Source organism: Physeter macrocephalus, chromosome 20 (assembly GCF_002837175.3).
Source record: "Physeter macrocephalus isolate SW-GA chromosome 20, ASM283717v5, whole genome shotgun sequence".
NCBI lineage: Eukaryota > Metazoa > Chordata > Mammalia > Artiodactyla > Physeteridae > Physeter > Physeter macrocephalus.
The window spans coordinates 15613072-15627006 of NC_041233.1; the positions used below are offsets into that span (position 1 = coordinate 15613072).

At 51.0% G+C, this 13935-nt stretch overlaps 2 protein-coding genes across 3 annotated transcripts; one reads left to right on the forward strand and one right to left on the reverse strand.

Annotated features, from left to right (window-relative positions):
- Nucleotides 1-32: 32 nt before the first annotated feature.
- On the forward strand, nucleotides 33-2629 carry ADO (2-aminoethanethiol dioxygenase). The gene has a single exon (XM_007115780.3). It carries the CDS (start codon nucleotides 334-336, stop codon nucleotides 1144-1146), a length of 813 nt encoding a protein of 270 aa, XP_007115842.1. The 5' UTR covers nucleotides 33-333; the 3' UTR covers nucleotides 1147-2629.
- A 4389-nt stretch (nucleotides 2630-7018) lies between these two features.
- On the reverse strand, nucleotides 7019-13521 carry EGR2 (early growth response 2). 2 transcript variants are annotated; one of them, XM_024115713.3, is made up of 3 exons: nucleotides 13423-13521; nucleotides 10778-10886; nucleotides 7019-9427 (listed from the first exon to the last, which is right to left on the reverse strand). In XM_024115713.3, the coding sequence occupies exons 1-3, from the start codon at nucleotides 13519-13521 to the stop codon at nucleotides 8178-8180; spliced, it is 1458 nt and encodes a 485-aa protein (XP_023971481.1). In that variant the 3' UTR covers nucleotides 7019-8177. The 2 variants fall into 2 exon arrangements, with proteins under 2 accessions (XP_023971481.1, XP_028337723.1); XM_028481922.2 differs by lacking the exon at nucleotides 13423-13521 and adding an exon at nucleotides 10987-11257.
- Between the last annotated feature and the right edge of the window lie 414 nt (nucleotides 13522-13935).

Sequence of the window (13935 nt, forward strand, 5' to 3'; positions counted from 1 at the left end):
TAGGTGCGGGCCGCATGAATGGAGCTTCGGGCGTAAGGCAAAGCCTACCACCGTCCGCGCGGCCGGTACCTGCTCCCGGAGCGTGAGTGCGGGGTGTGGGCCGTGCGCGTGCGCGCTCAAAGGGAGCGCGAGGCGGGCGCGCCAGGCCGTTGCGGGCGCGTAGCCGCCGAGGTGGGCGGCTGTAGTGCCGCGCGCCCCACTGGCTGGTAGTTGCGGGGCCTCCTGCCTCGCCGGGGGCTGCGGGCAGCCGTGGCGGCCGCCGGGGATCGCAAGGGTCGGAGGAAAGCTGGGGGCGGAGGGGGCCGGCCTCGGCACGCAGAGGAACAGCAGGGCATGCCCCGAGACAACATGGCCTCCCTGATCCAACGGATCGCCCGTCAGGCGTGCCTCACCTTCCGGGGCAGCGGGGGCAGCCGCAGCTCTTCCGACCGCGGCGAGGCGCCAGGCCCCGAGGCGCCGATGTCGCAGGGCTTCCCGGAGAACCTGAGCAAGCTGAAGAGCCTGCTGACCCAGGTCCGCGCGGAGGACCTGAACATTTCCCCGCGCAAGGCCACCCTGCAGCCGCTGAGGCCCAACCTGCCGCCAGTCACCTATATGCACATCTGCGAGACAGACGGCTTCAGCCTCGGCGTGTTCCTGCTGAAGAGCGGCACCTCCATCCCGCTGCACGACCACCCGGGCATGCACGGCATCCTCAAGGTGCTCTACGGCACCGTGCGCATCAGCTGCATGGACAAGCTGGAGGTGGGCAGCGGGCAACGGCCGCGGGCCCCGCCACCAGAGCAGCAGTTCGAGCCGCCGCTGCAGCCGGGGGAGCGGGACGCGGTCAGGCCGGGTGTGCTGCGCTCGCGGGCGGAGTACACGGCGGCCAGCGGCCCCTGCGTCCTCACGCCGCACCGGGACAACCTGCACCAGATCGACGCTGTGGAGGGGCCCGCTGCCTTCCTGGACATCCTGGCCCCGCCCTACGACCCCGACGACGGCCGGGACTGCCACTATTACCGGGTGCTGGAGCCTGTCAGGGCCAGGGAGGCCTCCGGCTCGGCCTGTGACCTGCCCCGAGAGGTGTGGCTCCTGGAGACCCCGCAGGCCGATGACTTCTGGTGCGAGGGGGAGCCCTATCCAGGTCCCAAGGTCTTCCCTTGAAGCCGCCGGCGCCCGGGATTGGTGGGCCCAAGACATGCCCTACTCGTATCTGGACTTGGCTGGCCGCGACCCATCACAAGGGCTCTTTTCCTTCCCCCAGGCCTGGGCGTTGGATCTACTGGAATGGGCTGTAGCCGCTTCCTCGGGAGCCTTGCGAAGCGCGGCGACTGGACTGCAGCCACCGGGCACCGTTTGGGGGGCGGAGTAGGCGGGGAAGCTAGGTTGTTTCCTGGCTCTGTCACTGCCACTGGGGTTTTGATTTGTGGGGAGGGGGCAGGGGTCTTATCTGAAGCGCTTCCATCCTCAAGCCATAATGAAAATTTCCTTTTCTCTGTTCCCCATCCTATACAAAATACACTAAGTGGTTTTCTCCGCCCCCCTCTTTGGGTAAATAGGGTTTGTTTTCCACTTACGTCCTTATGCCCTTTTACTCCTTATTGTTATAGTTCTAACTTACTGACTTTGCATGACCTAGTGGTTTGAATTGTTTTTAGTTCAAGTCATTGATAAAAGCTAGGTTTAAAGAGATGAGCTACTATTTAAAGTGAACTGTCCGGCCTAATTAAGTCGTTGTGAAAATTAAATCCATTTTTCCAGAGTTGGGGGATTACCCCCAAACGTAACTATGCATGTAGAGGGCAAGATTTATTTTCTTTCCTCCCCTTGCCCAGTAACCACATCTGGGTTACTCTGGCAGCATCTACTAAGAAATTCAAGCATCTGCATATCTCAGTGACAAATGGTCACTTAGAGCTTCCCGATGAGTCTCCAGATCTCTGAGTTGAGAGATTTCTTGTTGCAGCTTCACCTTTAATGCAAAAACTATATTATCCTCAAGTGACTTTTTTTGTCTTAGTGTACTTTAAGAAGTAATAGGGTAATTCTGTATTTTCTAACCATAAGATTCAGAGGAGCTGAATCGGTATGCTTCCAAACAACTGAATGTAAAACATCCTTAGCCAGCTGTTTAATTCTGTGCCCATATTTACTTCCAGTATTTTCCTGCAAAAGTAGAGGAAAATGTTCATGACTGTTTCAAATTTTCTCAGGAGTTCTAACGTTCCAGAGGGCTGATGATTCCAGCTGTGTTGTTGGTGGCAGTGTTCTCAGAACCCTGTCCCTCAAATAGGAGAGAGCCAGTGCTTGCTTCATCTAGGGTGAGTTTTCTGCAGGAAGAGAGAGAGGCACAGATGATCAACGCTAGAAGATTGAGAATTAACTATACTGCTGGCCACTTTAGGGCACCAAAACTTGGGACAAAACACTTCCCACTCCCAACCGCTTGAAATGAACAGCTGTGTTGTGACTAGTTTTATTTTTGTCCTTTTAATTGGCTGAGCTTTACCTTGTTTACAGATGTATTGACACCATTTGCTTCAGGCCAAGGAACACTCCTGTTTCCCCCTTTTTACTATTTATAGGACTCTTTTTTTCACAAAACTTTTAATAAAAACAAACTGTAGAAATAAACACATTAAAATTTGTCCAGCTGTTGTCTAAGCCCTCTTGATTGACTTGCCCATGTGGCAGTTGAGTTCTAGTATCTGTAATAAAGGGAGATTTGCTATTGGTGGGAAGCGATGACCCTGTAGGGAAGCAGTATGTGCCTTTGCCTCTTTTTGCACACTGGGTTACAGAGGCCCGAGTGAAGGAATATTTGTTCCCAAATTTTAAAATAGAATGAAAAAGCAAATTCTTAATGACTTTTCTTAAAAAACAAATTACAAAAAAGATGCTACTAAACATGATATGTCACTGTGTTGTAAAACCTGACACAAGCATAATGCATTTCTTCCAAGTTTGCTAAAATTGTTTTATGGTAGTGTCACATTCTGGTGTGGTTTAGTATACCTTAGGGGCAGTTTGAAGCAGTTCTTCAGGCCATTCAGTTGGAAATTAAATTCTAGATATGCAAATGATGATTTTCTTTAAAAATGTTCACAAAATGGGTTTTTTTTAATAGCACAATGATGAATGTGTATGGTTATCACATACCTACCTGTTTTGAATTATATTGTAGCAAAAAGTTGATCAACTTACAAGGATTGTTGATAATGATGTAGAGGTTATAATACAATCTGGAGTACATTAAACTAACCTACAAAAACTCATTCTGGCAACAGGACAGTAATAAAGGAGAAATTGTTTTTTCAAACTTCATTATGAAAAATTTTTAAGTTCTCAAGTACAAGCAAGTTGAATGAAGAAGACTAAGGTGCTTTTCAAAAGAGTAACTGAAATTATCACAGGCCAAAACAGCAATATGTCTCTAATTTAGTTCAATAAGAACAGTGAAACTTGTTTCACTAATAATTCTGAGTAAATTAATGGTAAAAACAAAATTAACTTGTTTTAGTGAGCCACTAAGGAAAGACTATTCTTAATACAAAGACAAAATGTGGTGCAGAAAAGCCTTGCACCTTTCTGCATAAACTGTTAGATGTGACTTCATGTGCTGCTGTTGTGTTTCCATATATTCCTGCAATATGGGTAACAACTGTGGGAAAAAAGTTGTCTTCTACAAAGACTAATGAGCACAATGATACTAATCACTTAACTTTCTGTTGAATAACAAATGCAATAATTGCCTCTCATGGGTGAGAAGTTGTCTAATACTTCTAAAGCTTTTTAATTCTCTGGTTATATCAATTCAGAGTGTTGTGTATCTACCTACTACTTTATGAGAATTGATTTTTTTATTAAGCCTAATTTGCATGGATTGAGTTTACACCAGCTGCTGTTTATCAGTGAAAATGGTGAACCTTTTTGTAAAGTAATGTGTGTTTGTCAACAGGAGTGGGTTATCTGATCTTTTAATGCTAACAGCCCTTAACTTCTCCCAAAACTCACAATTTATGTTCCTTCTTTTGCATTGTTCCCTTGTAGGTGTCTTAGTCTAGGCATCTCAGGAGGACTCTCATCACTCATTTATTCCAAATGACTTGGAATCTTGTGCTCTAGCTCTACTGTTCAACGAAAAAGCAATATATCTTTAATTCAGGGCTCTCTGCCCATTGCTATTCAACTCTAACCTGAGGGCAGTGCCACTCCTGTAACTCTCCTGTTCTGAATTCAGAACTTCACCTCACAAACAGAAGCTGACCATTGATTATTCCAGTGCAATGAGTGTCAAAGAAGGAAATCATTTGTTAAGCCCCATATATATACTGAATCTTCTGATCCAGGGATGTTTACATTTCGAATTAAAATCAGTGTACTTGTGGAAAATAAAGTCATTTTTGAAATTGTTTAGAGGTAAATCTTATTTGATTATTGCAAAAGGGAAAAGGAAAATATTACTTGCTATGATGCCTACATTTGAATTGCTGTTAAACGTTCACAGTCTGTATGGTAAGATTATGTTGTACTAAAAACTGGGGGCCTTCTGCAGATTCTAAAGTCCAAGTAATAATATAAACTTAAAATTAATAGTTTATTTCCCTGAGTGTGACCTTTGAAACAGCCTGATTGACAAAACATCTGAAATTATTTAACATGCAATAATAACTATTTTGCTGCAACGAAAACACTCCTTTTATATTTAACCTGAGGAAAATAAGCTAGTGTAAGAAAACAAAAATACTTTCATTCACGGAGGAAAGAACCTTTGGACTTAAATATTTTCTTGTCTTTCCTTTTTCTGCAAAATTTATTTAATTGTAGTTTGGATTGGCAGCATTTTAGGCACTTGTGATGATACTGACCATTCTTTCCCACCACCCCTCGCAAAGTAGTATCGAACTGTTAAAGCACCACTACAGCCATTTCTAATATATGCCAAACAATTTGCCTTAATTTCATTAGCAGTTAGGATATTGAAATTAAATAGTCTGGTTTATGAATAATTGGAAACCTTATTTAGGTTTAATAGACCTATTTTTAATGTGTACTGAACCATCTCAACTGCATTATGATCTTTAAGGAATTACTCTCCAGAAGTTTATTTTTAATAAGAATTCCCAGTAACAGCTGAAACATCAATAATATTATTTAATAAAGCATATTGAATAAAAGAAAGCAGACAGCTTTATATGCTTTATTTCTTGAGCAAAGTAAAAAATGAGACACCTGTGAACAGTACCCTGAATGTTTCAAGCAGATAATAAAATCTGATTAAGATTGACCTAACCTATTGAAATCAAGGAGTAAAATCCACAAGGTTGGCTCTGAAAAAACACCAAGGTGTGTTCCTTATGGTATGTATGTTATGCCACTTCACCAAGCCCACATCAAGGCGAAAGTGATTATGTAATCAATTTGACTATCACCAAAATGTATTTCATCTTACTGAAAAGAGATTTTTAGTCTGTTGCTTTGTTAACAACTGTTTACATTGTCTTAATTGGAGGTGCTCTGAAATTAAAATTTGGCAAGACAATTATAAATCACATAAAACTTAGGTGTATTATATTTTAATGACATTTTGGTAGGAGAGTAGTATCATTAAAAACACAGTTATCAAAATGTGGCATTGTTTTATACATACTTCTTTAAGAAAATTGGCCAAGCAAGGATGATAGTATGCTGACAAGCTAAGAAATACGAATCTAATGGAATGACACCAGTCACTAGAACAATCTGACACTGAAGTTTAGAAACTACCATTTAGTAGTTATTAGAGGTATTGTGCATCTTTGAAATAAGGACAGGAAGGAAATAAGGGTTAGTTACCTTCACAAATTAGATTTCGAATTCTAGTGCTGGTAAGGGCAAAAAGTAGTTTCCAGAAGAAGCTGTCACTGTCTGCTGTTGTAAAATATAGGCCATCTGTTATCAGCCACACCTGAGAGTCTAACAGTGCCAAAGGACAGATGACAGGGTTTTCAGATGATCTAGCTAAACAGTGGGCACTCCAGCGTGTTACATTTGTGTAAGGATCCAGAGGCAGCAAGTGACGTTAAATGATATTTAGGTCCAATTTTAGAGTAAAGAAAGATAACTTCACAAAGACAATCTGCATTGTATGATACATAGATAACTATTGGGGGGTGTGAATTTATATTTTAAAATCACCGCAAAAGGCTTGCAGTAAAATGACCCCTATAGTGTATTGTTTTGCAAACCATTATCCAGTGCCATGGAGGACCATTTTTGCCTATTTGATTCAGATTGTCTTTGAGGTTTTCTTAAGGCTGGTATACACTTATCTAAAAAGGTGAACATTTAATAGTCTCCGGACCCACCAAACCTATGGCAGTGTAATGATCCTTCTGAATCGGTGTAATTGGGGAGACAAGGCTGGAGAGAAATGAGTCCTGGGGTAATTCCTTTGGCAACCTATTAATGCTGTCATCAGCAATGTCTGAGTGCATTTTTGATCTGAAGAGGCGATAGTGCTTTTCAAAATGTTTTCTGTGGTCATGAGACTAATCCTGGAACCTGAAAGTCATTTCCAGCTTGACCACGCCACCACACTTTCCACAAAGCCACATCTCGTCTGAGTTCCTGGCCCTGGTCAGGGTTCTGAAAACAGCCACAAATGTGTAGTCTCCGAGTGGGCACTTGTTTGTAAGTATTTATTTTCCGGAGCCCACTCAGGAGCAGAGAGAAGTTATAGGCTGTTATAGAGGACGGAACAATGAGTCAAAACAACGCCTCCCCACTTTTACACTAATGCATGGGGGAAATCCCCGGAACGCTAGCGTTTGATTATGAATGAAGATTGCTTTGCGGCAAGAGGGCTGGTGTCGAAAGGCTAGCAAAGAACACTTGGAGATCCTGGCTTGGTCAGAGTACTAAAACCCACTGGGTACTGTTGAGTCCCACCCAATAAGTCTTTCATAAGTAATTTCTGCAGCAAAAATATTGTTGAAAAGTATTTATTTACACCATAGTCATAAACCATTCCTTATCTGAACTTTAGTTAGTGGTTTCGTGTTAGAATAAATCATTTATATTTCCACAACTATTAAGAGCTAATAACCAAACAAGTCAGCTCCAGTAGCATTATTTACATTCCCATCTGCAATTTGACTACAAAGGTAACACTTTTAAGTCACAAAACAGAGCATACAAAAATATACTTTCTAAAAAAAATTCCAAATATTAATAGGCAGAAATATACAGCCATACTAAACCCAGGGAGTGATGGTTTTTTTTTCCATAGTAAGGCAACCCATTTACATGCAGATCCTGTAACACTGTCTACATCACACAAGGCACCAACGACACTTCCAACACAATTGCATGCACCCTACCTAGTTTCAGAGAGTATATGTACATCCCCCTTTAAATAAGTTAACCTCTGACTCATTTTGAGATCATAAATGCTTTACTTTTTTTTTCCCAAAGGTTCAGAACTTGGAGAACAGTGCACATCAAAAATACACAAAATCTGAATGGATATACACTGAAAAAATAGTCTTTACATTTCTCAAACCACTCAAAAAGGAGCAGATATTGCTATGTCCCTCCTATCACATTGCACTTCTGTTCTCTGAGTTTATAATACATATTGCTTAAAGGGTTGAGATGACTAGATAAGCTTTGATTCACTGTTCTAGGGCCACAGAATGCAGCTTTATAAAGGCCATGCTTCACCCACTGTACAGCATCCCCCAAATCAGTCCCAAGCCATAAAGTGCACATCAGTTTTGCTTCTGCCTTTTTTGCTATCCCCACCTGAAGGGATGAGCGTCTCCCAACCTACTGTAGAAAAAGTCTCAGATCAATTCTGACATCCAGAGTCAAAAACCTGTAACCAGTCAAAATAAGAGAGGGGAAAAAAAACCTAGCCAAACAACCCTTTAAAGTAGGGTCATGCCTCAGCCCTCTAGGCCAGGGACCCCCACCCAACCCCCTTCTGAGCCTCCCCATTACCTTGGGGTGACAGCTCACCTAAGAGAGACTAAGGTGGGCTAACTTTTAGGAAGGACCTGCTTCTAGGTGGAAAGGGGTGGGGGCAGTGCTAGACTCCTAAGGCCCTTAGCCCAACGAAATGAGGGAAGGGCAGGAATGGGTGGTAGTGTTTGTTGTGCAGCTCCAGTGGATGAAGGGCCTCAGGGAGCTGGTGTGTCAACCTGAGTCTCATCTCAAGGTGTCCGGTTCCGAGACGAGCAAGGGCCGAGGGACCCTCCACCAACAGTGCTGCTGTTGCTGCCGCACAGGGTCCCCCCAGCCTGCGTGCCCCCAGTGCAGGAGGTGGTGGAGGCGGCCGGCACCGACGAGGAGGGGGCACTGCTCTTGCGTTCCTTCTGCCTCAGGTGGATCTTGGTGTGGCGCTTCCTCTCATCACTCCGGGCAAACTTGCGGCCACAGTAATCACAGGCAAAGGGCTTCTCGCCAGTGTGGGTGCGGATGTGGGTAGTGAGGTGATCACTGCGGCTGAAGTTGCGCATGCAGATCCGACACTGGAAGGGCTTGTGCCCCGTGTGGATTCGGATGTGCCGTGTTAGCTCGTCAGAGCGGGAGAAGCGCCGGTCACAGCCTTCTGCTGGGCACGGGTAGGGCCTCTCATGCACTGGGGTCTTGCTAGGCCTGTTGGGGTACTTTCGAGGCCTCAAAATGGGCCGCAGCGGCAGATGGTGTGGGTTATAGGCGGCGGCAGCGGTAGCTGCGGAGCCGCTGCCAGGTAGCCGGGGTCCCTCGCTGCCTCCACTGGCCCCTGGCCCTGCGGCCCCAGCACCGGGCCCTCCCAGGGTAAAGTTGCGGATGGTGGAAAGTGGAGTGAGTGGAGGGGGAACTCGCAGGGAGTCCAGGGGGCAGGGAAAGGGCTTGCGGTCTGGGCCAGCTGCACCATGTAGGTCTCTCTGGCACTGTGATGGGAAAAATCCAGGATAGTCTGGGATCATGGGGAAGAGACCTGGGTCCGTGGCTGGCTTGGGGGACGGGTAGGAAGGAGGTGGTGGGTAGGCCAGAGAGGAGGAGGTGGAGGTTGTGGCTGCCGACAGGAACGCCGAGGGGTCCTGGTAGAGGTCTCCTGCACAGCCAGAATAAGGAGGAGGCGGCGGTGGGGAGTAGAGGTGGTCCAAGTCAGGCTGGGTCTGGGACATGGTGCACACACCCAAGGGTCCAGTGGCCAGTGGGTTGGGGGAGGCAGAGGTGACGCTGGATGAGGCTGTGGTGGAAGCTGGGGAGGTGACCCCTTGCAGGATGCCTGCACTCACAATGTTGATGATGCCTTCTGGGTAGCAGCTAGCACCGGGGTACTGGGGGTCGATGGAGAACTTGCCCATGTAAGTGAAGGTCTGGTTTCGGGGTGCAGAGACGGGAGCAAAGCTGCTGGGATATGGGAGATCCAAGGACCTCTTCTCTCCAGTCATGTCAATGTTGATCATGCCATCTGGGGAGGGGAAAGGAAGAATGGAGGTGGAGCAATGAGAATGCAGCCAAGAATCCCTTCTCACCTCCGTCTCACATGAGTCCAACCCCAAGGCCCAGGATCTTAGCACTGTAGAGCTGAGGCAGAGTTCAACAGGTGAGGAAATTGTGGCCCAAAGACAGAAGAGGCTAGCCCAAGATCCTACTGTGGCAGTCAGTGACAGTCTAGGATGCAAACTACCTCCAGGAAAGCAGATGAGCTACTCCCAACCCCCATATACAGCCATCTGTGGCTCTAGTCCCCAATAAAAACACCCAAAAATAGTAACAACAGTATTAAAAATTCCCCATCTGCCTGGAACTTCTCTCCCTCTCCTTTGCCTGGGGGGTGGGGGGGGGTCTCATGGCTGGGGCAGACACCACCCAGAAGACTGATCCAAGCCACTGCCGCGAAGGTGTCAGCCTGAGAGGTGAGCCAAAGAAGGGGGTCAATGATTTCCCGGCTGCTCCCCATCCCAGGTGCCTTCCTTTCCTCCCTCTCCCACTGCTGGAGGGAATCGGGCTCTGCGATGGAAGGAGTCTATAGGTTTCCTTCCCCTCCCAACCTTTTCAGCATTGCCCGACACCCGCGCGTCCTCGCCCCAGCCCAAAGACAGTGGCAGGGCTTCGGGGAAGGCACGGGGGTTGCGGGAGACCACTTTCCACCGCATCGCCAAGGAGACTCGCGGCACCGGTGCCCGATGGGCCTCCTTCGGCAGCCAGGGGGCCGCTTCCCGCCGTTGCCCTCCCTCCACCTCCTCCTCCCCAACTGGCCAACCCCCTCAATTTCGCGGGCGGCGCGCAGGTGGGGGCGCTCCTGCAGGCCGCAGGGGGAGCGCGCTCCGAGATTTTCCCCGGGTCTCCTCTGCCGAGGAGGGAGCGGCGGACGCTTTCCTCTGGGGCTTCTCCGCCGCTCGGCTCTCCAGACGCGCAGCTTTCCTCCAGAGCCCCGAACTTTCCCGTCACTTTGCCCCTACCCCGGGAGAGGGGAGGCTGGGGTGCGGCCAGCGGAAAGGCCTGCACAAGCCCAGAAGCCTGGTGGGGCACCTCTCCTACTCTCACCCCTCGCCCGCCGGGGGCTGGGCGCGCCGCGACGCACGCACGCTCGCTCGCTGGCAACCTGGTGCATCTGCCCGCGCGTCCAGCTCCAACGCCCGGATCCCCGCTCACGCGGGCTCCTCCTGCACCCCCTTCCATTCTTCAAAGCCAGTTCAGTCAACACCGTCCACCTCGCGCCCCGACCCTCTCCTCCAAGTCCTGCACATGCACCGAAACCCCCCCACCATCTCCGAGCTGCGTGGGTCCCGGTCCGCGAAGGGGGCAAGCGGCTTACCTCCGGCCACTCCGTTCATCTGGTCAAAGGGGCCTCCCAGTTCGGCATTGGGGAAGATGGTCACCGACGTCGCGGCGAGGTCCTCCACCGGGTAGATGTTGTCAGACAGCTGGTGCACAAAACCACTGAGAGTTACTGGGATTTTGTCTACGGCCTTGGCGGTCATCATTTGCTTCTCGCACAACCTGGAGACCCAACTCCCTCGCTACCTGGAGTGTCAGAGAAGCCGTTTTGGAGAGGGATTGGACTGAGCCTAGGTAGGTATCTCCTTTTGCCCTCCACACTTAAAAGCAACTACCCACCTCAAAAAAAAATCTAACAGAAATAAAACTAGCAAACAAGTTGCTCTTTTTTAAGAAGAAAAATGGCTATTTGCCACTGACTCTCTCCTGTGTTCCGGCTGGGAAGCCAGGAGTTGCTGGTGTAGTGTTATTATAACAGTCAGTGTGTCCCCTCGCCGAGCTATTAATCAATTGCTGCTCTCCGGGTTAGACGGAAAGTGTTGCTCTAAGTATTTATGGGCAGGTCCTCAATGCCCGTGACGTCACTGCCCATATATGGACTGAGGAACAGGGCTGGGCCAGGCGGCTTTTGCCGTCACATGGCCGATTTGCATAGGGGCTCGGCTGCGCGGGCTCCTCCGGGCTCGCGACTCCCGGCTCGCAGCCCGCGAGGATCCGCGGGGGTCTGGGGCGCGGGGCCCGAGCCGCCGCCCGGGTCCAGAGCGCAGGGCCGGACGGGGATAGGGCGCGCCACGGGCCCGGCTTAGGCCACTGTGGGAAAGCGATCGGTCCAGGCTGCGGCGCGGCCTCCCGGGCGGGGAGGAATTCCGGTTCTCCGGGACTTTCCAAAAAAGGCGAAGATCCGGTGCCGGCAGCTCCGCCTCCCCAGCCCTTGTTTGGGAGCCATTCCGGAAAATTAAACTTCGGAAAGAAACCGAGCGGAGCCGAGACACTACAGTCAAACCCCTACTCACTTTCTTGGCAGCTCAAAACCGCAAGCAAAAGGAGGCAGAGAAGAAAAAAAAAAAAAAGCTGCATGCATTCACGGAAGCTGACTGCTTTTTTCTGAATTACTTGGTGGAAAGAAGTAGCTGGTGATAAGAGTGAATGCGGTATTGCTTTTTTGGAAAGTATGTTCTATTTATACAGGAGCGAAAACGGAACAGGTTTGGGGTTGTTTGTTTGTTTAAGTATTTTGGGCACCTTGGGGCGGGGGGGATAGACCCTAGGAGGAGCAGATAACTGCGGGGAGCTTCGAGAGAAATCCTCAGCCGGAGACACCCCCCTTCCTCTGCCCGCGCGCTCCCCGCCCCCCTTCAGCTGCTGCGCGGAGCGGGCGCCCTTCCCGGCGCGTCTGGGCGGTCGGCAGTGTGGGGGCGTCCAGATGGAGGCTTGGACACTCACCCTGCCCCGCCACACACGCGCACACACTCTTGCACTCACACACGCTCCACTTCCGCTGCACACACTCCTGCCCCCGCCGCCTTCTTCACACACCCACTCGCACACCTTACGCTACACACCTCCCTGTTGACAGCGCGCCCGTGCGCTCGCCTCGCCAACAGAATGCCTGGTCGGCAGAGCGGGCGCCTGGGTTTGCTGAACAGGCTGCTCTGCGAAGACATCCATCCTCACCTTCACCGCCTGTACCTGCCGCCACCGCAGTCATCCACCCCCGAAAGCCTACCCTCCGGAGGTGCGCTCTGCCCGCACCCGAGCGCTACTCCAGGACACACACATGAGGAGGAATATCCTTCCTATCCCTGGCCAAGAGCCACCTCGGGGAGCCGAGCGAGGTCCAGAGTGACAGCAAACGGTGACGCTAACGCCAGTTTCGAGTCGCCATCACCGTACGCGCTTTTCCCTTTGCGTGTAAAAAAAAAAAAAAAAAAAAATGGCCCCGATGGGAACCTTTCTGCTTAGTTCCCAAAGCAATTTTTAAAAACTTTTCAGAGGTCCACATAGCGGTGGGTTCTGGCTGGCTGCACAGACCGCTTCTATCTCCCGGCGCGCCCTGGCCCACCCCCGGAGCGCTCCTGGCCTGGCCGGGGCCCTGTAGGAGGTTGGTCTCAATTGCTCAAACCTGGCGAGCGGCCGCCTGCCAGACCCTTTCCCGCCCCCAAAGCAGAAAAGGCCTGGCGAGAGCGCGGGACAGCCTCTAGGGCCCGGCCCTGCCCTTTCCCGCAGCGGGCCAGGACGGCCCCAGCTTCGTGGGGGGCCGGGCGGCCGAGAGCCACGGCGCCACGCCGTGGAAGAAGCGCGTCGCTGCAGGCGGTTCTTCGGCCGCTCACCTGCCGCGGCCGCAGCCGCTGCGAGTCCGCTCCCGCCCGGCCCCGCGAGCAGTGGTCAGGACCCCGGGGCGGCGGTGAGCTGCCTCTGCTTCTCCTCCGGCGCTCCGGTTCTCCCACTGCCCGCCGCGAAATTAGTTCTCCCGCGGACGGCCATCTTCCTGACTTAAAACGCCCAGAGAAAATTTGGGAAAGTTTCTCGCTTGCGCTGCGCGCTCTTTTCCAATTGGAGATTAAAATTAAAGGGGAAAGGAAGGAAATCGCAGCAAGATTAGCACCCTTGTAGGTACCCCACCCTCGGCAAAAATGTGGAAAGTCCCGTTTCTGAAAAAAGAAAAGAAAGCTGCACTCTTACCACGTGCGCCGGTCCGCTCCGCCTGCGCTCCGGCAGGTCCTGCGGCCCCCGCGCTGACCACCGGCAAGACGACGCCTCGGAGGGGAGCCCGACTCGCATCTCCAGCCCTGAGTCTGAAAGAAGGGGTGGGGGGGACCGAATTATGCAAATATGGGTCGTGGCAGCGGGGCTCGGGTTACGGCCCCCGCCGGCCTCCGAGGTAAGGCACCCACCGGCGGCAAGCGCAGGCGCCGCGACTGGTTGCGCTTCGCTCCTCTCCACGCACGTGGGCGGGCGGGTGAGTCGCCGGGGCCGCCGGGCGGTGGGCGCCGCTGCCAACCCCGCCGGCGGCCACAGCGCGCCGCCCGGAGGGGGAGCTCCTGGACGCCCCAGTACGGGGCGAGCTGGGCGCAGAGGGCAAGGCGCAGGCTGGGGGCGGCCCGGGAGAGGGTGAGCCGCGCGCTCTCCGCCTGCTGCTCTTCCCGAAGGAGGAGGCTGAGTGGGGGTCAGATGGGGGATGGGACCCCAACGAGG

Coding starts and splice junctions, on each gene's coding strand:
- EGR2 (XM_024115713.3), bottom strand. CDS start 13,521: ATGCGAGTCGGGCTCCCCTCCGAGGCGTCGTCTTGCCGGTGGTCAGCG. Junction 10,887..13,422: donor GGAGCGGACCGGCGCACGTG/GTAAGAGTGCAG, acceptor TTTGTGCACCAG/CTGTCTGACAACATCTACCC. Junction 9,428..10,777: donor GATGAACGGAGTGGCCGGAG/GTAAGCCGCTTG, acceptor TCCCCTCCCCAG/ATGGCATGATCAACATTGAC.
- ADO (XM_007115780.3), top strand. CDS start 334: ATGCCCCGAGACAACATGGCCTCCCTGATCCAACGGATCGCCCGTCAG.